Source organism: Columba livia, chromosome 19 (assembly GCF_036013475.1).
Source record: "Columba livia isolate bColLiv1 breed racing homer chromosome 19, bColLiv1.pat.W.v2, whole genome shotgun sequence".
NCBI classification, from domain to species: Eukaryota; Metazoa; Chordata; class Aves; order Columbiformes; family Columbidae; genus Columba; species Columba livia.
In genome coordinates, this window is record NC_088620.1 from 6,919,091 (window position 1) to 6,943,021 (window position 23,931).

The following is a 23,931-nucleotide window of genomic DNA, read 5'->3' on the forward strand; positions in this document are numbered from 1 at the left end:
GGAGGGATCCATACATCTCAGGGAGGAAAAATGACAGTTTTTGTGGGGAAATCACTGACCTCCATTGCCCTAGAGCACAAGTTTCTTCTGTCTGATGTCAAGGAGCTGTCTCAGCTGCTCTTTGCCTGCTTCATGTTGTCTGAGGACTCAAAGCTAAAGGTGGAGCTCCTGGTGAAAGAAAACAGCGTTGTTGCTCTCTGTCCAAGTGATCTCCAATCTCAGTGCTCCTCTGCTAAAACAAACTGGTCTGGACTGAAAAGGTTCTGATTTTTGCACCTTGCCTGTTAAAAGAAGGCATGATATTTTTCTACAAAAAGCTGGGTTTTTTTCCAGTTACTGGTGGAACTGAAGAGTTGATACCTGGATCCCACAGGTTCCTCTAAGAACCACAGCTAAGGGGAGAATTATCTCAAGTCTTCCCTCTCCTTTCACAGCCTTGTGAAATGGAGGCAAAACATCATTTATATTTGCTGCGTCTCCATGCTGGTAAATATTTCTGTTATGTGAGAGATACAAAACTTTTGGCTCAAAACAAACACTTGCCAATTTACCCCAAGCCTCTTGGCTAATGCCATGCAGGCGAATGAGTTGCCTTGCAAAAATTCCCAAAGTCTGACCTTCCTTCAGCTGTAAAACTGTAAAACCCACCTTGAAGATGACACCTGAAAACGCAGTGACAGCGGCCAGGTGTCTGGTGTGCAGTGATTGCTTTTCTCACACTAATCACAGTCATTTTATTGCCTTGTGCTTTGGCTGTTTGTTGCGTACACCTGTTGTGTCTTATCAGATACGTGGGTTTTAAGTCCTTGGGGACAGGAACCGTCTTTCTGCTGCTTGTGTGGATGGAGCTTGATGTGACAGAGCAGATCCCTGCTAAGGTCTCAATGCAGAATAATGTTAGTGGTGATAAAGGAAATCAAAGCTGGTCATTTTCTGGGGAAGGTGTTTTTGTGAGAAGTGACAATGATGATATTGTTACTACAGTAACTTTGATCATTGTCAAAGGTAGCATGTTATTTTTAACAAAATATTAAAGTGACTAAGTTTTACATGCCAAACTTCTCCACTTAGCTCCAGTGAAGCCAATTAAAAGATTCCAACTGATAAATTCTTTTGATGAAAACCATCTTCTTTCTACCAGAAACTTCCATCTTTCATATCAAAGCCAAAGGCTCAACATTCAACATATCACTTGAAAAACTGAAATCCAACAAAACTATTTTGATTTTTCAGCCAGAATATTTTTGGTTTGTTTTTAGGCATTTGGCTTCCGGATAAAAGCTGGAAAACTTCCAGGAAAGCAAAAGGGAGGGCTTTGTTTGTTTGGTTTGGGTTGTTGTGGTTTTATTTGGCTTTGTTTATTTGTTGCATGTGTGCAGTAAAATAAACTATTTGGAGAAATTGAATTATTTCAGCTAATACGAATTTTTACGAAATGAGCTTGATCTCTTTTTAAAAAAAGCCAGGGGGGGAGGGCAAAAATGCTGAAAAGGGCAATATTTCTTCGCCTAAAAACTGGTGCATTTTTGTTCTTTGACCATGCTATCGTTGCCGGAGGCAATGTATTCATCAGTGATGCATCTATCCAATCAGAACAAGTACTATTTTTCTCATTAAAAGAGCTATGTAGAAATGGCACATTCTTACCCTGGGTATATATTTTCTTCATTTGTTAAAATCAGAACTTCAGATGTTAAGAATGCAGGGTGATATTCCACCTTTTTACTCCTATAATGCCAGCTTTATGTTAAGAACGAACAGGATTTTAATCTGGCTCATGCAGCACAAATTGAACTTTTAGGTAAATATTACTTCTCAGCTTCGTGTCCTTTTTATATATCTTTTGTTAGATTCAGGTTTCTGCTAATGTTTAGGATGTTTGGTGCTATCAGGTCTTAACTACTTCACTCCCAGATTTGCTGTGATTACTGGCTTGAAATGACTATGGAAGATAAGGGATAACAGGTGTTTTTGACTTTCCACTTAAGTTTGCTAAATGAGACTCTAGGAGAGGGGAATAAAAAAAAGGAGCAAGGGTGGTTGGTTTAACTTAATGTTCCCAATTTCTCTTTCCTCTGATTGCTGTTCTTCACTCAGCCCCCTGCCCTTTCCCTTTTATGTGGTCATTACAAGCTAAAGAGGTACAACCAGCATTTGTTTGTCCTCTGTACTCACCCACATACTTATGTCCTATTTGCAGCTTAAATCATCATTTGTTCCTTCTAGAAATCAGGTCAGAGAGAATAGCATAAAAGCGACACCTCCTTTGGTCAGGTGTGGGTCATTCCCACGGCACTGCCCATGGAGAAAAGCGTTCCTCAAGGGGGACACTGGTCTGAACACTTTCCAACAGTTGTGGTAAAGATGTGCTGGATAATAAGTGTCCAACACGTTACCTACTCACGTCACTGGAGTTGATCTACAAGTGTGGTGGACCTGGCCTTTCTGGCTGCGTAGAGAAAGAGGCTCATATATATAAAACTGAGGTTCTGGTGAGGAAGGTGGATTCATTTCAGAGTACTTTAGATATTGGACTTTTCTTTCTTCAGGTGCAACATGTGATATCGTGTTCCTGCAAAGATGACCCAACACAGCATCCTTTTGGGCCTTACTGAAATCTTTTCGTTTTGCTGCAGGAGAGGAGGCCCTGACCATGTACATGGACAAAAGCCGCCTCGACAGAAAGTCGGGAAATGCTACCCAGAGCGTTGAAGCGTTGCACCAGCTTGCTTCCTCCTACTTTGTAGACCGTGATGGCACCATGAGGAGACTCCATGAGATCCAGATCTCTACCGGAGCAATTAAGGTACCGTATCTTGCCTTGGGAAGGCAAAGAGGATTGTACATCCATACAAATGCTGTAGGGATTTTGGGTAGGGCTGATTTCCTGGGGTAAGTTGTTCTCTTGTGGACCTTACTGAAGAATTTATTTCCCTAGGGCCAGTAATATCTGGAAAGAGGTAGGCATTCAGTGTGATGGTTGTGTAGGAGAGGAGACTTCCACAATATGTGGCAGTGACCTCTGGAAGGGAGAGATGGAACAGATAATCCAGATCAGAGATGGAGGCTGGAAAGGAAAAGCAGGTCTGTGAAATGGGAAACCCTGTGCAACCCAAAAGTATTTTCCTCTTGCAGGTGTAAGGCTGCTAAACATCCCACAGATGAATTTACTACAAGAAAAGGTGAAAAACTCAGTGTGGCATTATTGAGGCATCTGGAATGAAATGGACTGAGAGACAGCTTGAGGGTTGCAGCAGGAAGGAAGGGGAGTTGCTCAGAGCATACAAAATAGGGAAAATGGCTCTGCAGACAAAGACTGCCTTCTCTGGAAGCAATCATCCTATACTGGGGAGGGATTTTATTGTCGCAGAGTTCACTCCAGGGAAGGTGATGTGGATGGAGTTGTCATTGTTAGCCACTTCTGAAAGGTTTCAGCTCTTGTTATTGTTCTGTGGTGTCTCATGGCTGAGTCTGTTCCCTTCTGGATGGGAAATTGAATTGAGATTTTGAAACAGTGACAGCAGATAATCACCCCATCTGAATTCAGGAAGGGCAGCTCTCCTCCATGGCTGGAAACCAACGACAACAACCACAGTAACAGCACTGCAGGTCATCTGTGCCTCCATCCATCCTCAGCACAAGGATGGTGTGCACATATGCTGTGGGAGCTCTAGGCACCATTGTGGGCTGGCAATCCATCTCTGTGTCTTGCTTTCCAATAAGAGAAAGCCAGGGAATAATTCCTCTACTGGCTTCTGATGTTCTCCAGTGGAGATGCTCTATGAGAAACATCAATCTCCAGAACTTCCTTGCCAAGCTCAGAATAACATGCAGTATCATAAAGAAAGCAGATAGAATTCACTCTAGTTTTTCAGCTTGTGAGGGTGCCAAGCATTAGCTGTGTCAGTCCAGTGTGGGGCATTTTTCCCTGATTAGGGAAGATGTATTTGGGATTGCATCGGCTGGTGACAAGGGGTTGTTATATTACAAGGTCTGAACCTGCCTGGGGAAAATGTGATGGGAACACTTGCTCTTCTACCTCCTCCACAGGTAACAGAAACTCGGACTGGCCCCCTGGGCTGTAACAGCTACGACAATCTGGACTCTGTGAGTTCTGTCCTTCTGCAAAGCACTGAGAGCAAACTCCACCTGCAAGGTAGGGCTCAGGAATGAGGGAGAGGGTGATATAGGGCATGGAGTGGGGGGATGAAATGAGAGAGAGAGGCCTTTTTTCTAGCCTTTTCCATTCTTTTGTTTTCCGTGATCATTGCCTTTGCTCCAAGTTCCCTGAAGCAGAACTGGTGGCTTCATATGATGTTCGGCACGGTAAAGCCAGGGCTTGACAGCGATTGAGCTTAAGGCACAAGGAACTACAGACTGGACCCCAGAAAAGTGTCTGGGCCCCCCTGCTATTGAATTTTGATGATTTCTATGTATTACACACACACTGCTATAAATAAATTTGACCTTTTCCATTAATATTGAAGTGACATTCTACCCATGTCTCTTTGTCCCTCCCAAACTGATGATTTGCGTAAGAGGTTTGCAGATCAGCTTTTGGGGCTCTCTAATGACAGTAATCTTTGGGAAAAGTCACAGAGGTTTTATTTAGACGCTAGAAGCCATGGCTTCGGTCCCGGTTGGGGAGCTAGTCCAGAAGTCAACAGATAGAGGTCATGACTGAATTAATAAATAAATACATGCTGGTTAGCAAGAAGTCAGCTTCAGTAGAAGGAGAAAATTCACTGGGCATGTAATTTACTATGGTTATTCCCAAGTTTTTGACAAAATAAGGAAATGTGGGATTTAATTGCTCATTTGCCCAGATGGTTTTATTTCTGGAATCCTTGTACTTGCACAAATTTTAATTTTTCAGATGAATGGGCTACATTACATCTTCTGCTTTGAGTGTAATTTGGCAAGTGCTGTTTTAATCTTGGTTTCACAGAAACTGAGTTTCATTTACTGAGTCATGTTGTGGATATATTATTAGTGTTGTTATTATTTGCCTTTAAAAATAATAAGCAGGTGGTTTTCACTATTTCGGTGATTATCTAAGTCACTGAGTTGTGGTTCTTACCTAATTAACAATAAACAATTTGAGGGGTTTTATTTATGATGGCTGCTGGTAATGAGAACCCAAGGATGACACATCAGATAACTAGGTAAACTGCTAAATAAGCAGATAGCTCAGTTTATAGGCAGAGAAACTGGTAAGTAGGTAAATCAATAGATCTCTATTGGTGATCTGATCCTACAAAATAAGAGCAAAAGCAAGATACCCAAGAGAGGGAAGGAGTTGGAGGAAGAGGGAAAATTAAGGAGAGATAGGGGATGTAAGGTGGACAAGGCTGAGATTTCTGGTGGGAGCAGACAGGACCCCAGGGGTCAACCACACATGGGTTTCATGGAGCTTCATGGCATAACCCAGTGCAGAGAGAGGCCAGACCTGAGCCAAAGGAGATGCAAGGGAAGGGAGGAAGGCAAGAGCTCTTCCTCATAGAAGAAAGTGACCTCTAAAGCTACACCTGAGTGTTTTCTGCCTAATCTGGAGTGCAGTTCTTGGGATAATTACCCAGGATTGTTCCTCTGTTCTGAGAGGCCTCATTAGGAATTAGTCACAGGGATGCAGGTAATGGATCGTGACCGAGTCTCCTCTGATCTGATTAGCAACCGAGCATGAGCTGCTGACAGAAATTCATGTTACCGCCTTCCTGTCAGTCTGTCTGGGGCTGGCTCAATAAAAGAGCAGCATCTTCATGACAGGGAGAATTTCTGCTTCTGAACTTGTGAGCTGGTGCCCAGCCCTGAGAGTCATGGTTTCCAAGATGTGTCTTTTAGGCGATGCAATGGCTGCATGTAGGGTTTGGGAAGGTCAGCCAGCCTGGAGATACAAGCTGGATGCACACAGAGTGCAGGGTGTCTGGTTCTGCACCTGTGGGTACCTGGGCCGAAAAGCGTGACTGATTTATAAACCAGCATCCACATGGACCCAGCATGGGAAGTGGTGGAGTCAGCATCCCTGAAGGTGTTTAAAACACATGTAGACGAGGCTCTTAGGGACATGGTTTAGTACTGGAGTTAGGTTATGGTTGGACTTGATGATCTTAAGGGTCTCTTCCAAACAAAATAATTCTATGATACTATGCACGTACATCTGTGTCAGGTTCCCTGTCCTGTGCATGGGGACAGCTGTGTCCCCTTACAGTACTGGGGGGATCTTGTTGTGGGCCAGAATGTCACAGGTGGCTGCATTCATTTGTACTTCGTGTCCTCCTGTCCCTGCCACCAGCATGAAGCCATCACTTTGCCTGCCTCCACCTCCAGCGAGGCTGATGCACAAGCTGCCTGGAAAAGGAGAAAACCAGAGCATGGGAGGGGAAGATGCTAACAGCTCTCTAGGCTAAAATTTGAGTGAAAAAAAAAAGGGCAAAATTTTGAAAAGTTTCAGGATATTAAAATTCCAGAGACATATCCTCTTGGACAGTGTGACGTTATATACCAATATTGCAACATGGCACTATTTCAATAAGGTAAAATCTTCCTGTGCTATTCTAAACATTGTGATACTAAACAGAAAATATTGCATCTTAGGTAGCTTGTTATGACAAATATGGCAGAGTATTAAAATTTACATTACAATTAATATTAAAGTATTTGCCAAGATGGACAGAGCACTAATGACAACACAGAACATTTTGGCTTTTCAGTGCAACAAAATGACGAAGTATGAAAAATACATTTAGACCTTTCCCTGTCAAAAGAGCTTTTGGAGTCAACATGCTCTCACAAAATGCTTCAATGAAACTGCATTTTCAACAGAGTACTCTTCTGTGGAAAATGTTTCAAATAGCTCTAATTTAGCGCTGGGGAAATTTACCTCTTTTAATGCAGGAAGCTTTTTATATACAGTCCAAAGCCAATCATGTCTCTCTAATAGTTTTTCTAGGTGAATTAAGGACATGCTCCCTTGTCAGACACTTCATATTCTGCCTGTATTTATCTAAGACAAACCCATACCAAATCTGTGCTGCTCTTAATGTTTAAAGAGGAAATGTGTGCTTTACATAGTAGCAGAATTTCTCCTTCCAATCAATAAGTTGCCTTCAAAACTAAGCTATTCTTGTTAACACTCCTCACCAGCAAACTTCTCTGTGTATCATCATGTCCTGAGGCTGCTGTGGAGCATGAACCCATTCCTTGCACATGCTGGCTTGAATTGAGGGGTTCAGCCCACGAAAATGGCCCAGTATCTCAGTCTTAGGATAAATGTGGGGTTGTTTATATAAATATATATGTCAAGTGAAAGCAGGCATGGTTATATTTCAGTAGCCTTAAAACCGATTTATTCCACAAGGAAATTCCTGGCCTGAAGATCTCAGTGTCACGTGTAATTCCTACAGTATGTTTGCAGTTATAAAGTTAGGGCTTTGTATTTGGTATATGCACGTGTGTGTCGCAATGAGTAGCTAGATTTGTGTGTTCCTGGTCTAAGCACATATTTGAAAATGTGCTGCTTGTGAAATGTGACAATTAACCACATGGATTCCAGCAGAACTGCTTACCTGATGAAAGATAAGTGTTTATGTAAGTGTTTTGTTGAATTGGTGCTAAGTGTACAGGGGCTCTGATTACCTCTTAAACATGAGATAATTTCTTACAAGAGAAGTTTATCCTAGAAACATCTTTTTTAGAAACTGTGAGTTTTATGGACAAAAATAATGTATTCACAGGAGGCACTCGGCAGTGTAGGATGGAACCATGTTATGTTTTGGAGATGGCAGGGTATTGATGTTTCTGCACATGCTGAGACACACAACAGATGTCCCTTGCAATGCGAAGTGTTTTCCCTGAAACTTTAGTTTGTTTTTTTTACCCTTCTCCCATCCAGAAAAAAAATCTCAAAGCCAGTATTATTTGTAGCTGGTAGCAGACAGCATGTCAGTGCCGCTATCAGAGTATAAAATTCAAAGAGAAAACATGGTGAGCTGAAGAGCCTATGGGCATTTGGGCCTCATATTCAAAGGTTGGAGGAGCAACCAGGGCAGGTTGCTCCTCCATGAAGCGAAGAGTGGAAAGATTTGTTCATGGGACGTGGACCATGAATAAACAGTCAATGCACATGAAGAAGCTCAGCTCCCCTGTCCTGTGAGCTTGTAAAGTCAGTGAGTCCAGCAGCCTTCAGGCTCTTCAAGCCCCTTTTACAGATCTCAGTAGCATTCTTCAGTAGCACTGCACTTTTTCATCCTGAAGGAAAGTTTTGGAACCTGGCAGATGGCATTATCCCTAACATCACTGTGAAGACTTGAAAAGGAACCATTCCTCTGTGGTGGTCGCTTCAGATAAATCCCTAAAAGGCACTGAACCTCAGGCCTTGACAACAAGAAGAAAGCTGAGCTGCTTATTGAGAAACATCTCAGAAATGACCAAAAGGACCTTAAAACGTTGATCCCCATTAGACTGGTTTTGAGGTGTTCCCAGGGATGCTGCAGACTGTGGTCAGCTCTTTGTGTGTCCCTTCCCTTCCCTGCAACAGCACTGCAGAAAAGGCAGCAGAATCTATGCAGACACGGTGCCTCCAAGTGCCAGGCTTGAAATCCTTCCTTGTGCGAGTGTCACACATGTCTTCTCCAGCTGAAGGTTGCTCTGTGTTCATCCTGCCTGGTGGCTGCCACTGCTCCACGCATGACTGCCAATGCAGTCAGACACGGGGGCAGATTGCTGCCACCAGCCATGGTGCTCTCAGAAACCCTGCCCTGGCCATGGGGGAGAGGAAACAGAGGTCCCTGTGCCTTCAACACCCTCCCCATCCCCCCCAGACTCAGTCTTCAGAGGGACCTTGTCAAGGCTGAGGTGTCTCTGTGGAATCAAAAGCAAAAGGGTAATGGGGTCCTGGGGGTTCTGCCTGATGCTTTTCTCTTGCCTGAGGTGAACATGACCCATCACAGAGATGGGTCTGAACTCCTGAAAGGAGTCACAGCCCTTCCTGTCCTTCCCACACACTCTCATCCTCTGAATTATTGCCTTATTTTCCTTCCACTCCAATGAGCTGTCAGCCACGGATACCGTAATTCAGCGCAATAGAAACACAAACAGATGGGTAATTGACCCGCATGCCTTCATTACGCCGGAGTTCAGCTTTGCTGTTCGAGCCATAAACTCCTTTATCTGCCACTCTGAAATCCCTGGGCCCTTTACAAGGAAGGTGAAGCAGGCTGGGCTTCCTCCGAAACGCTTGCTCAGAGTTATTGTCATCTCTGCCTTGTGCATGGCAGATGCTGACTGAGTGTGACAAGCAGGACTCACCAGGTAGGGCGAAACAGCTGTGAATCCTCAGGGACATCTGTAGGGAGCCTGGGGACGGGGGCTGGAGAAGGACAGGATGGAAAAACCTGTACACTGTCCACCAGGTGAACACTTTAACTGTTACCATGTCCTCTGGTACCTGAGCAAGGGTACACACCTACACTGCACAGATGGATGGACACACAAACACTTGCTGTGGAGGAGACATGGGGACAGATCTCTCAGGCAGTGTAAATCCTCAGAGCACCACTGAAATCACTGGCACTACATCCATTTGCACTTTAATAGGATTTGGCAAGTAGCCTTCCTAGCAGGGTGCCAGCTGAAAAGAGTCAGGTACCAACTCCTGTATTTATACTGTGGGAGCTGGGCATTTAACTCTGCAAGTGTCTGCTTGTATTATTTTCTTTTTCTTTTTTTTTTTTTTCTCCTTCAGTGTGTAGTTTCCTTGTTTCTGTGCTACCAAACCTATTTAGTCTCTCTCAAAACATGGCAGAAAAGCATAATGCTCATCACTTCTGAATGAGCACTTGGTTGCAACGTATAAAAAAAGCCTACAGCTGGGAATAAGGGAGGCTTTGCATTCGGGTGCTTTGTGCTGTACCAGGATCCAGGACTGGGATGAAAGGGGTTCACTGGGCATTGGGGTGGGGAACGTTATTTGTCACCCTTCTCTCGTAAAGCAAATGGGCTCTGCTCTCAGGTAACTCGCTGCTTGCACAATTTGTACCCCACCTTCCTTATGACAGCTCCGAGAGAAATATCCCAACAGCTTTTAATTCCTCAGCATCACTTTCCCAAGCTGTTAATGAAACAGTTTTTGAAAAGAAGAACAGATACCTGAAATGACTTTCTTTTTTTTTCTCCCTTCACATCCTTGCCCGTTGTTTCTATGCCAGGTCTCCAGATCATCTTTCCTCAGTATTTACAAGAGAAGTTTGTCCAGTCTGCCTTGAGTTACATCATGTGCAATGGCGAGGGCGAGTACATCTGCCGGAACAGCCAGTGCGGCTGCCAGTGTGCGGAGGAGTTCCCGCAGTGCAACTGCCCCATCACCGACATCCAGATCATGGAGTACACACTGGCAAACATGGCCAAGACCTGGACAGAAGCCTATAAAGATCTGGAGAATTCAGGTATCTGAGCAAAATGTGTTTTCCAACTGATTTATTTCAAACAAAGCACGTCAGGTTATACCGGTTAATACTCCTTTCTTCCCTTAATATAATGTTACAGTTAGGATAAAAATAGAGGATGTTGAACCCAAAAACATGATCTTAGTCTTGAGGGATTGCCTTTTTAATTTATACACGTACAGACAAAACCACACACCACAAGTAATTGTATGTATAAGGGGATATTTTCCATGGAACAGTTTGTTTGATTAAAAATCTGTTTTTTCATACTAAACCAGCTCAGAATCTCTCTTTAATAGTTCTACAGAGAAACTTCCACAATATGAATGATGCAGAAATTGCTTTTCAGATTTGCATGAATGATTTATTCTGCTTTGGTGAAAGGCAATTCACGGAGAGAGAGCACAGGCCAGATGACACCTCATTTGAGATAGAGAGAAGGGAAAATGACTTCTCTCTCCTACAGTGCTGATGTCTGCCAGTGTGAACGTTTCTCTCTTCACTTTCTCCCAGTGTGACACTGGAGGTGTCAGCGGAGTTTGTTCCATGTTGATGCTGGTAACCCATAGTAGGTTTGCAACATCACTCTCAAGGACTTGAGGTAGGAAAGAGAGCAATATTATCAGTGCAATTACATCCTTTCCTTTAGCAAGTGGATGCTAAGCAGAAATTAATCATGAATTTCATCACGAGCCTCTTATCCCTGTGCTGCCTCTCATCTCTTAGTGTTAGCCAGTTACCTTCCAATACGTTTTCTTTAATGATTATTGTCACAACTGTCCAGGTCTCCATGTTAGGAAAGAAAACTGTGAGGAAGGGACCATCTAGCTCTATTCAAGGCATTGAAGAATTCTACTTCAGAAGTCTTCCCAGCAATACTTTCTTTCTTGATGTTGAAGGTCACCTTAATCCCCTTAATTGTTGAAATGACTCAGCCTGTTTCCTCCATGAGCTATTGAGAACTGCTTCGTACTTCAAAATGTGGACCCTGCTGATGTCTCTGCTGTTGCACAGATTTTCATGTCCAGCTCACACTGTCAAATTGGTGCCTAGATGAGCAAAGTCAGAGCAGTAGTTAATGGCTCAGTGCTGTTGACCACCTTGAGAAGAGCCCTCCATAGACTATGGGGAGCCACCAGGCTGGGCCAGTTCCAGAAGTGGGTGACTAGCTGAACCAGTCCATGAGTTTCTATAGATTCATGGATGGGGTGGGTACACCAGGGCAAACCTGAAACGTGTATTTTGGAAGCTTCTACTAGCTCAGTACCACACAAATTGGGATTACTGGCAGTGCCTGGCAGCACAGCTCTGCTGCTAGTTAAGTGCTACTAGTTGCTAGTTCTGGCACAGGACCTCCACCTAAGGTGGTCAAGAGCCACACATTGGCCACCGCTCATCAAACCCCTTTACATTCCCCAGGAATCTCACCCAGACACTTAGAAGATGAGAGCCCTATGGAGAAAGAAATTACAGTCTCAGAGTGATTGTTTTACTGTTACATTCTGTACTTGTTGCACTTGATCTAAGCAAAGACTCTGGTAGATAATGATATTCAATCTCCCTTCCCTTGAGATTTCAATGGGGGAAGGTGTTTTTCATTTGCTATGTTAAAGTGACGCGTTCCAGTGCAATTCTCTGCTGTGCTGGAGCCATATTCCACCCAGGGCTGGAGGCTTTTCAGGGCTGGATGGAGTGATTATCTTTATGTTTAAAGCTGCTGCATCTCATTCATCACTTTGTTGCACCATGCGTGAACTTATTCTTTGAGATGAAAGTTGCTATCACAGAAGAATGTAATATTAGTATTTTGCTCCTTTGTTTTAATAAATATTCCCAATGACTAGAGGATTTTCTTCATAATGAACAGCAGAAACAAAATCTCTAATGGCATCTGAAGGTTTTTCCAATAAAGTGGGCTGAAAGGCACATGAGTGCTCTGAAAGCAAATATCATTTGCACAAGAGGAGGCTGATAGCCTTAAAGATCTACATTTTGTTTCTGATCTGTGTTGGATTCCTATGTCAATTTGGAAAAATCGTGCGGGGCAAATGAAGAGCTGGTGTGATTTGGGATGGCAGCTCCAAAGTCAAGGAGGCTGCAGTGAGCTGATGCTGCTTTGAATCAGCTCAGAAGTTCTTAGTCCATTGCTCATGTTTCATCTTTGAAAAAGATGTTTGACATGGCCACCTGTGATGCTGAGTCATTGCCAGGGCACTGGGTGACTCTGCAAAAATAGGGAGCCCTGTTGCATTATGGGCAATGTAGTCCTGGCCATCAGCAACATTTTCTGTGCAGAGAACTAAAACACAACCAAATGCAATCAGCATTATTAGTTAACTGGAAATTCTCAGAGTTCAGAATGAGCTATTTCCAGAAAGGTACAAGGCTTAGCACAATGTAGCCTTGGTTGGGGCCTTCAGGGATAGTTATAACTAAAATACAATTAAATAGTGAAGAAACTATTCTTTTTTTGAAAGTATTTTATTTTTTTTTCACCTCCTGCTCCCCTTCTTTTATACCAACCCCACCCAGCTTTTATTTTGCTCATTTGTTTTCCCCTCAGTGTTGCACTGCAGTATCAAAATGTGTGCACTGCACTGAAATTTCTCCCTTTGCCCGTCTCTATGAAAAATGTAGCACATTCATCATCAGAGGGAAAAGAGCTTGGTCTTGTGCACAAACAGGCTTTTGAGGAAATTGATTTATAAGGGGTGGGAAGCGAATGCAAGGCTTTTACTGCTGAAAGGTACCAGGAGTAATCAGCATGGTCAACAGAAGCAATTATACATGATGATAGTTTCAGAGGACCACTGAACAGAAGAGAATCATTTTTGGGGAGGAGAAGGGCACTGAAAGCAGCATTACAAACAGAGTGAAAACCTGAGAGATTATTTAAAAAAAAATAAAAAGAATCTCTCAGCTATCTTTGTGGAAGAAAGGAGACAAGCAGATGTCCCATGGATCTTCATAGTGCAACGACGATAATTATTTTTATTAGGTGCTCAGTTTCACCATGTGATGAGTAAGACATGAACATCCATTTACCATCTATATAATGATGGTACTGACTAATGCATAGATATTCTTTGTTAGGCAGTTAAGCATGAATTGTAAGTTATTGAATAACAGGAAATCTGTTATACAAATATATATAAGATTTGGATAATAGGTTGTAAATTATCTAGCCTGATTTTCTCTAATGATTCTATGGATTATTTCTTTTTTTTCTGAAAATATGTCAGCCTTTACAAGCTTTCATTTTTTTGGCTATTGTCCTTTTTTTTTTCCATCTGACAATGGGATGAAGGAATTTTTAAAAAAAAAGGATTAGGAAAGGAAGAAAAATAATGTAGAAAGCTTTCAAGAAGAGATGGCTGCATTTCTTGTTGGACACATTGTGGGGGTTATGGAAGGGCTCTAGTCCACATCCCTCTAGAAGGACTCCCACCAGTACTACCCTGTTTCCCCAAAAATAATCCCTAGCATGATTTTTCAGGATTCTTAAGGATGCTCAAAATATAAGCCCTACTCCAAAAATAAGGCCTAGTTACAGCTCACAAAAAAGCCAATTTAAATAGTGTCTAGGCAGCGATACATGTAAAAAAAAAAAAAAAAAAAGGTAAGCATCATTTGGAGCAAAAATTAATACCGACCTTGTCTTGTTTTTGGGGAAACAGGGTAGGTCGAGTCCACCACGGTTTTGTTTAGTGGAGTCTAAAATGAGAGATTCTTCTACATCTCTGGGCAGCACATTCCAGTGCTGCACTACCTCCAAGTGAAGAGGTTTTTCAAGAAATCATCTGAACTTCTTAAGGCTGCAAGCTCTCTATTACTTCTTGTTACATCATTGGTCTCTAAGAGGAGGAGTTTCTCTCCTTTGTACCTTTTAAGCAGTTGTAGGCTGTAATTACATTGCCCCTTCGCCTCTTCTTCACCACATTAAACAAAAGTGGCTCCCTCCATTTGACCTCATCGGATATGGCCCTTGACCATCTTGGGAGCCCTCAGCTGTGTCCCCCCTTTCCCGCCGCCCCCCAAAAAAATCAGGTTATTTTCCACTGAGAAAGTTGGAATCATCTGGTTTTTCCATGTTATTTCCATATGAGGATTTCCCAGTCTGGTCATCAGAGTCTGAGCAAACTGCACTTCTCAGTAGGGAAGAAAGGGGTGGTCAGAAACAGAATCAGATTTTCTGGTTTGTGATGAAAAAAACTCAAACAAGCCCTACATAATGGTGTTTTTAATTATCAAACGAAATCAAATGGAAATAAAGTGATCACAAAACAACATTCGACAACATATTTTTGGACCAATTAGATTTTTTCCTTTGGCTAAAATTGACACATTTTGTTCTGACTTTAGCCCTGCAAACTACTTTATTTTAATTTCATTGTTACATAAAGCAACTCATTTAACTTCAAATGAAGTTAAACGAGAAAAAAAAGAATCCGAATGCTCTTTTTAAAAAATGAGAAAGCAGGACATTTTAACACAATTCAAACCCTTCCTCTGGGGATTTTTTAAAGCTTTTTTCCTCTCTTTTTTTTAACAACACAGCCCAAGTGACTTGACTTCAACAACAAACAGCATTTTAGGAGCAGCTGAACAACAATTTAAATGAGAACTCTCTAACTGACAATGATTGCAACTCCCTGCTTTTTGTTCATAACCCCTAGTTTCTAATTCCCATCCTCCAGGGAATTTGCTTCTTTTTTAAAAATCTACCCTGTATATATTAACCATATTGTTTCACCTGAATATTCTCTGGGTTTTGTTTCCCATATGGGAGCAGCAATAGCCATGGAATTAGTGAGCTTCCCAGGGCAGAATGATAAACCAGTGTGTTACTGGACATTCCCTCCCTTCAGCAGAGCACTGATGGCCTCGTGCATCATGGCTGGTTCTCCATCCTAATAAAAAGCTTTGTAACTTCGTTATACTCTGTATTTCTCCACAATTTTGTGTCTTCCAGATGAGTTTAAATCCTTCATGAAAAGGCTACCTAGCAACCACTTCCTGACCATCGGGAGCATCCACCAGCACTGGGGGAACGACTGGGACCTGCAGACCCGCTACAAGCTGCTGCAGAGCAACCTGGAAGCCCAGCGCCAGAAGATCCAGCGCACTGCCCGCAAACTCTTTGGCCTCAGTGTCCGGTGTCGGCACAATCCCAACCACCAGCTGCCTAGAGAAAGGTACCTTCATCCTTCATGGGGGTGGGAGTGGTGTGATGGGTGATTTAGCTGAGCCTGGGCTTGGACCTAAAACACAACAGCTGAAGTGTTTGGATATAGGATGTGCTGACATGGAGGTCTGGGGGAAAATTAGTCTGAGCATGGGTTGAAATTTCTGGAGGTGTAGGTAACCTGTATCACATACCGAAGTGTACTCACATCCCTTCTGTGTGGTCTTACCCACCCAGGTGGAGGGCACCCACTTATTCCATCATATTCTACAGGGCTGATATCACAGAGCCAAGCAGACTAAGCTGCTTTTAAAACAGTCCTGCGTCACATACCACAGCTAAGTTTTCAGCCTCCATTTGCTATTAAAGCAGACATATGGAACACAAGATGCTTCAGCCCGTTTTCGAGCTGTGCTCCTCAATGAATGTCACCAAAGCAAAGCTTTAATTTCACTGGGAATAGATCACATCTCTTCTACAAAATGCAGAATGAACCCATAAAGCCGCACTGACCAGAAGCCTGGCAATGTTACTAGAGACGGAGAGAGCAGATTTTCCATTACAGCTACAGTAATTATTGATATCTAATAGTCACCTCCTGCTGGCCACTTCCAGCCCTGACCTATGGTTGAGTTTCAGCTAGTTTCAATCATTTTTGGAGACTTGCAACCATGGGTTTGAATAAACATTTCTTACTGTTTCTTTCTACATTGTCCAGAGTGAAGCAACTCTTAAAATCTAGGAAAAAAATGAGTCCAAGAGTCTTTTCTTCCATGCTTATCTTGGAAGGGTCAGGCCAAGTTAATACTTGTATAGAAACTGCTTTTTTCACCTCTCTCTTACCTAAATATTCAGTCTCAAGAAAATAAACTGATTGACTGATGTCTCCTGTTATCATCCAACCCCTGGCCACTAAGCACACTGAGTTTTCATTCCATCACTGGTGCAGCTCAGGAAACTCCTCCAGGGCTTAACAATTCTTTAATTACCAAGAGATCTCTTTGATTTTGGACAAAGACTTCATGGACTTACTAGGGATGAGGAGAAATATTTGTTAAGTTTAAAATCTTATGAAAAAGTCTGGAGAACTTCCTAAAATTGGCCCATTCCTGCCAAATGGCTGAGATTTTATAAACAAGCAAACTGGTGTAAGAATCACAGGCATGTCCAGGCATTATTTTGAGTTGTACCACAACAACGACGGAGTGAAGCAGCAGCAAGCAAATATCCAGCCAACCATGTTGCTGCAAAGCATTCAGAGAAATCTGTCTTTAGCATTTCTCGTCTATTTTAAAAAGTCAGCCACGCAGAAAGGGAGCCTCCAATGAATATTGTAAAAATCTGGGGGAAGTAGGACGAAATGGATGATGGCAGCTGGGTTTTTAGCTGACTGATGTGCTTGATTTGTTTAAGTCAACACCACCAGGCATATTATAATTTCTTTTCTTATTTGTCATTCTGCATTTGTAGCTAGGCAGGGGAGGCGCTCAGCAGGCAGATGTGTAGTGCAAGAGGGATGCATTTCACTCTTCTTTTCACAGGGCTTGGAAATACTCTAATTTTCTAATTGTTACCGTACAGAACGACAGACACTTATCAAGCATGCCAGGGGCTTTGAAAGGATGGAAAGGTTCTATTAAGGGCAAGCCTCTCTCTCTTTAATACACATAATAGCAAGCCTACTTTATATATTCAAAAGCAATGTAAAAAAGAAATAGGGTTGCTGTTGATTATCCTCAGAGAAAGGAAGAGGTGGTGTTGCCAAAAGAAAGGAAGAATAGGGATTTTTGGCAATTAGGCTGGTTCTCCATGACCTTTTGCAATAGCTAGGAATAATAATAATAATAATAAATATATATATATATATATTTGCTTTGCACTGCTTTTGCTTAAAAAAACAACTCTTTGCAGGCAAGTTTGTTGGTTTAAAAAAGAAACCACTCCTCAGCTGTTAAAGCTTCAATGTTGAATGACTACCTATAGTTGCATTTTAAAACTCTGGATGTAAAATATAAATAACATCCACTGGAGCAGGGGGGTTGATACATGTTCTGGGCTCCAGCCAAATAGTTATTAGTTAAGAATACATCTCACAGCTGCTGGGAATAAAAATAGCATTTTTTACTTCACTGTTCCAATACAGAAAGCCCAAAAGTACCTCCACAGCAGTTAGTGCTGGTTTAAAAGTAAAAGGTGAGTTTGCAAAGGAAATCTTGTTAAATCTCTACAGTTTTCCTTGGAATTAAAAAAAAACAAATCAGTCCTGCTGGATCAGGTTTTTGACTGTGGGTTTTTTTGTTTGTTTTGTTTGGGTTTTGGTTTTGTATGGTTTGGTTTTCTAGTCACCTCAGACACCATCTATAACAAAGCTGCATCTCAAGGGACACCCATCAGCTTCTTCCCCTCCTCAGACCCGATTAATCCTGAAAGATGACAAAGCGGGAGGGAAGAAAATGATTCATCACCTTTCTGTATAACATGACCTCCACTTCTCATCTGAAAGCCCAACACTGCCCTGCAAAACTTTTTATTTTGGTCACAAGAGGTAATTTTTAAATGGTGAACCAGCTCTGCGTGATGACCCGGCTCCCAGTTCCCAGCATTGCCAGGGGAGCAACAGCAATAAAACACAGCAAAATAAATCTCACATTTTTCCATTCTAGTTTGGAATGTAAGATATTAAAGTTGAGTGTAAAATTGCTTGACAGTGACCTTTGAAGACATAGTTTTCCTTTTTTTAATTTCACATACTCTAGTACTTAATACTTTGAACGGCCAGAGGTAGCAAACACAAGGCAAAATAACTTGCAATGATATTAAGAGGGAAAAAGGTAAACTGATTACTTCCTAATGAAAGAAAAAATAATTAAAATTAAAACCAATGGCTACTCTACTGGCTTTCAGCTTTTCAACAGTGGCTCTTTTCAGCTGCCATGTGCCCTGACATCTCTTGGTTCCATTCACATCAGCCTGAGCCATCACGGGTTTGTGTTTGCAGACGTTACCTCCTGTCAGCTGAAGGGCTGTGCCTGGACCTGCATATATTCTTATCCTGTCCCAGTTGCAGGACAAAACGGGGTAATTTATACCACTTTTCCTCTCTCACTCTGTCACACTTCCCATTGTCAAGTTTGGAGCCGATGCCCAGCTCTGCCCTGGATTCTGCATTTTCATTTAATTACGTCCTTTATTGCTGCCATCAGCAGATGGTGGATAGATGACTTTTTTTTCTTTTATGTCCTATTTGTGTATTTGCTGAATGTTAAGACATATACACACACTCCTCTCAAAAAACCCTCTTTCTCTGGATCTCCTCCCATCCTCCCTTCACAAAGATGATCTGGCAAACAGGAAAAGTACTAGTTTTGATTGCAAGATATCAGCCTAAACTCCTTTCTCATTTTGCTCTGCTGAATGTCAGTATAAGAGAAGGACAGAAGAATATATATATATATATTGTTTCTTCCTAAGACAGACAGGATATGGTCATCTGACACTGTGTTTGTTTATTGCATTCTCTGCTGTACAGCCTGGAAATCCTTGTCCCATGAGCTCAGTGGCATTATCCACATGTAAAACCTGTGTAATGCACCAGTCCAGCACTGCACAAATACACGTTCCTGCAACCCAGTGAACAGTGTCTGTATACTGGGGGGTTGCTTTGGTTTTAGCTTGTCCTCCACTTGTTTATCATCCCGCAGCTTCATGCTTAGATCAGTGGTTAGAGGCAAAGAAAGCAGCTTTCAAAGAGGTGTGTGGAGGAATCAAGGTGCACTCACAGCACCTTAGGGAGATTCAACCTGGAATCTGGATACCTTGCTATAATAAATTAAAGTGCATGTGGCTGGCTTTCCAAACAGGATCTGCAAGGATTCAGGTGGTGTAAAAAAAATAATATTTGTACTGCTGAAAAAGTGAGCAAAAATTCACCTATGAGCAGAAGGCAGACTCAGTCCCCAGGGGATAGTTTTGAGAGTGTTTTTTGCTGTCAGCAGCATGGTTTGCAATCATGCCAGGCTGTGCTGTCCCTTCCCCTCCAAAGCAGAGCTGTCCTAGGAGCCCAGTGCACTTTTCTGGGGACCAGAGCTGTCACCGTCTCCCTCTATTTGTAGAGGTCACTGCCTTGCTGCCAAGCTCCCCAGTCAACCTTGTCTTTTCCTCTAGCAGGAGAGCTCCTGTTAACTGTGAATAGAGGAAAGAGACCCTGGCAGCTCCCTACTGCAAGAGACATATGGAAATTGTCTCTTCCCACATCCAAGACTTTAGAATTTTCCTGCTGATGTACTTTTTTCCTCACTCATTTTTATTTTCTTTCCACTCAGTTTCTTCCCAATTCTTTTCATTCCTGCCTGTCCTCTGTCTTTCCGTTGTTGCCATTGTTTCAGTTTTCCCTTTTCTCCATCCCTGTTCCTGCTGCCCACTGCATTTCTCTCTCATTTTTCCTTTTACCTGCACATTTTCCCCCCTCTTTCTTCCCCTACCATTTCTGCTTCTGTTCCTTGATTACTTCTTTCCTTCCAGCACTTTCCTCTGTTTTATACTCTCATCCCTGCACTTGCTCCCTCCCCCTAATTATCTTGCTGGTCTTCGCTGCTGTATCATTTAATGCCTTCTTTGATACAGCCTACAGCTTAATGATTATTCGGAGGTCAGGCAATGCAGGTGCCATGAATTTCACTAATCCAGCTCTGAGAGCCTCTGTCCATAATCACTCCTCCCGTTCTACAGGGACTGAATCCTAATTTGTCATTAGCCAGTCCTCTCACTGCAGTGCTCCCAAGAACTTTTTTGCCCAGAGGAGACAATGAAGTATTCATTAGCTGGGGGGGAGGCGGAGGGGAGGGAGCGGGTGGCTGAATAACGGGTTCTGCTGAAGGATGCTGAGAAAGGAGTTGCTGTGCTGAGATTTCCCAGGGCAGCGGGGAGGAGGGAGCAGGGGGCAGCAAGGCCATGTTGCGAGTGGGTTACACAAAAAGCAAACGTGGGTTATGGTGTTGTTTGTAAGGATGGGGAGGTGAGGGTGACGATAGAGCAGTTGTGGGACTGGTAGGGCTTGGGAATGGGCAAGTGTGGATGCTTGTTAAAGGGAGAGGCTGTAAGAGGAGGTTAATTAGCAGCAGATTTTTTAAATGAGAAAGCATTCTAGCAGCTCTGTCTCTACACACCCTGACTTCCACCCTCTTTTGTGCTGTTATTGAGTTCTGCACCGTAAGCAGAGGTTACTGCTGGCTTTGCCTCATCCCATTACAAGTCTGATTTTGGAGAGTAGGGAGGAGTTACCAATGACATGGAGAGTTTTCTCCTGCTCACCTAGAAACTATGCTGACCTGCAACATCCAATAGCACCTCAGCCTCTGGCATGGTTTTATCAGCTCCACTCCCATCGCTGAACTTTGTCACTGTGGCACTGATGGGATTCTTGGCAGGAGACTGTGCCAGCCCCAGCTCCTAAAACAGCGTGGAGAGAGATATCTTAGATGATTAATCCTAACTTCTAGCTGTTTCTTAGAGGGCTTTTGTTCTCCACCAAAGGAGTAAACAGCAGGTGAAAGATTCAGTCTCAAAATAGTCTGGAATAGCTCCCAGATGCCACAGCAGGGCATCAGCATTCTGAGAGCTCTGCCTCAGATATATCCCTGAAAACACTGTGGCTCCAGTAAGATGCCAACACCAAAGGCTCTGTGAGACTCTACAATGCTAATGCTTTCTTCTTCCCACCTGCAGGACAATACAGGAATGGCTTACTCGGGTCCAGTCCCTGCTCTACTGCAACGAGAATGGGTTCTGGGGGACCTTTCTGGAAAGCCAGCGGAGCTGCGTTTGCCATGGTGGCACCAGCCTGTGCCAGCGCCCCATCCCCTGCATCATCGGGGGCAACAACAGCTGTGCCATGTGCAGCCTTGCCAACATTTCTCTCTGCGGCTCATGCAACAAGGGCTATAAGCTTTACCGGGGTCGCTGCGAGCCCCAGAACGTAGACTCGGAGCGGAGTGAGCAGTTCATCAGCTTTGAGACAGACTTGGACTTCCAGGACCTAGAGCTGAAGTACCTGCTGCAGAAAATGGACTCTCGTCTGTATGTGCACACCACCTTCATCAGCAACGAGATCCGCCTGGACACCTTCTTTGATCCCAGGTGGCGCAAACGCATGTCCCTCACCTTGAAGAGCAACAAGAACCGGATGGACTTCATCCACATGGTGATCGGGATCTCCATGCGAATCTGCCAGATGCGCAACAGCAGCCTGGACCCCATGTTCTTTGTCTACGTCAACCCCTTCAGCGGGAGTCACTCCGAGGGCTGGAACATGCCCTTTGGGGAGTACGGCTACCCGCGCTGGGAGAAAATCCGCCTCCAAAACAGCCAGTGCTACAACTGGACCCTGCTGCTGGGCAACCGGTGGAAAACCTTTTTCGAGACTGTCCACATCTACCTACGCAGCCGGACTCGGCTGCCCTCCCTGCTGCGTAACGAGACTGGCCAAGGGCCTGTGGACCTTTCTGACCCCACCAAGCGTCAGTTCTACATCAAGATCTCAGATGTGCAGGTGTATGGCTACAGCCTGCGTTTTAACGCCGACCTACTGCGCAGTGCTGTGCAGCAGGTCAACCAGTCCTACACGCAAGGCGGGCAGTTCTATTCTTCCTCCTCCGTCATGCTCTTGCTGCTGGATATTCGGGACCGAATCAATAGACTGGCACCTCCTGTGGCCCCTGGGAAGCCCCAGCTGGATCTGTTCTCTTGTATGCTCAAGCATCGCCTGAAGCTCACCAACAGCGAGATCATCCGTGTCAACCACGCTCTAGACCTGTACAACACTGAGATCCTCAAACAGTCAGACCAGATGACAGCCAAACTCTGCTAACCCGGACTTTTCAGTGGACATGTTGGTGATTGATCCTTTTGCTGTAAAAAAAAGAAATAATAATAAAAGAGGAAAAAAAATAAGAAAAAATATAAAAAGAAAGAAAAGTGGGGGGAAAGTTATAAGGGGGAAACCAAGATTTGTAAAATGTAATTAATATACAAAAGGAAAAAACAAGAGGAAATTCTTCATTTGTTGAAAACTAAACCCGTTCTAGCAGCTGTATAAAACTGTCAGGCATGTTTGTTATTTCCATAATCCGTCATAAAAGGGTGACACTTTACTCTCTCTTGACCTTGGGGGTCTTGCTTGCTAGTCCTTGGGGGCAGCAGAGTAAATAAAGGGAGGATCAGAGAGAGGGACAAACTTCTGTAATGAACTGTAAAGTTTTCTGCTATGCAGGTGCCAAGACAAAGAGACAAAAAAAAAAAAAAAAAAAAAAATCAAAACAAACAAGAGTTATATGTAAATGTAAAAGAGGTGCCATTATTCCTATAGTGGGAGTAAATGGTTAAAGATAAAAGATATTTCTTCTGCTGAGATTTATACCAGGTTTACATTGAGTTATTCACACAGCCTGTGCTGAACTTTGCTGGAGTACAGAAGGTGATGTCAGCCCTTTAAGAGTAAAACTAACGCCTCATTGGTGAGAAAACACATAAGAGGTGGAGGGTGGGTGCAAGTCTCAGGTGTCTTCACTTTGGGATTTCCACCTTGGAAGAGTTTTCACCCGAGGTAGAGTCTCAACTCTTGCTGAAGAATGATACAGCAGGTCCCTTGGGCTGCTTTGCTCAACTGGAGTTTATGCATCACAACTGCTGTTGCCTTCCATGTTGTCAGAGCTCAACCCCATGAGGATCAGCACCTATGGATCTGCGGAGTTGCTTGTCTTTCAGGTACTTCAATAGAGTCTCTAGAACAAAGCTAAAATCATACGCACTTTGATAAACCTAGGCTTACAGGCAAACCCGAGTCTGGCTTTCCGCCTTGGGTTCTGGGTTTTCCAATAACACTGGGAAGCCCTCAGCACCACAAAAACCAAAGCACAATGCAAGAAAATACATTTCAATGGAAAGCTGGAGACACAAGGGTACATGTCATTTTTGTTTTTTTCAGGGAAGGAAAACTCCCTTTTACTTTCTCATGTTTCTGTGGCTGTGAATAATATCCTTGTTATACTTACAATTTCTTTGTTCACAAAGAAAATTTACAGATGAGAAAATTTTATTGAATGTCCACAAAAGTAGTAAAAGGGAGGGAGTATTAAAAGTAGTAAAAGTGGGAGGGAAGAGCACAATAACCAAATCCACCCTGAATTTGCATGGATAAAACCAAATTTAAAAGGGCCAAGTTATCCAAAAAAAAAAAAAAAAAAAAAAAAAAAACAAAACCTCAAAAAACAACACCTAAAATACCTAAAATCTGGGTAAAATTTTGTG

The 23,931-nt window shown here is 43.1% G+C and overlaps 1 protein-coding gene across 1 annotated transcript in view; it reads left to right on the forward strand.

Annotated features, from left to right (window-relative positions):
- The window catches only part of BRINP1 (BMP/retinoic acid inducible neural specific 1), an 82,952-nt gene extending 59,070 nt beyond the window's left edge, over positions 1-23,882 (forward strand). The window contains exons 4-8 of the mRNA XM_065035942.1: positions 2,637-2,806; positions 4,051-4,156; positions 10,206-10,442; positions 15,415-15,637; positions 21,352-23,882. Of these exons, the coding sequence (XP_064892014.1) occupies positions 2,637-2,806; positions 4,051-4,156; positions 10,206-10,442; positions 15,415-15,637; positions 21,352-22,492 (1,877 nt within the window). The 3' untranslated portion in view covers positions 22,493-23,882. The remainder of the gene's footprint in view (positions 1-2,636; positions 2,807-4,050; positions 4,157-10,205; positions 10,443-15,414; positions 15,638-21,351) is intronic.
- The last annotated feature ends 49 nt before the right edge of the window (positions 23,883-23,931 follow it).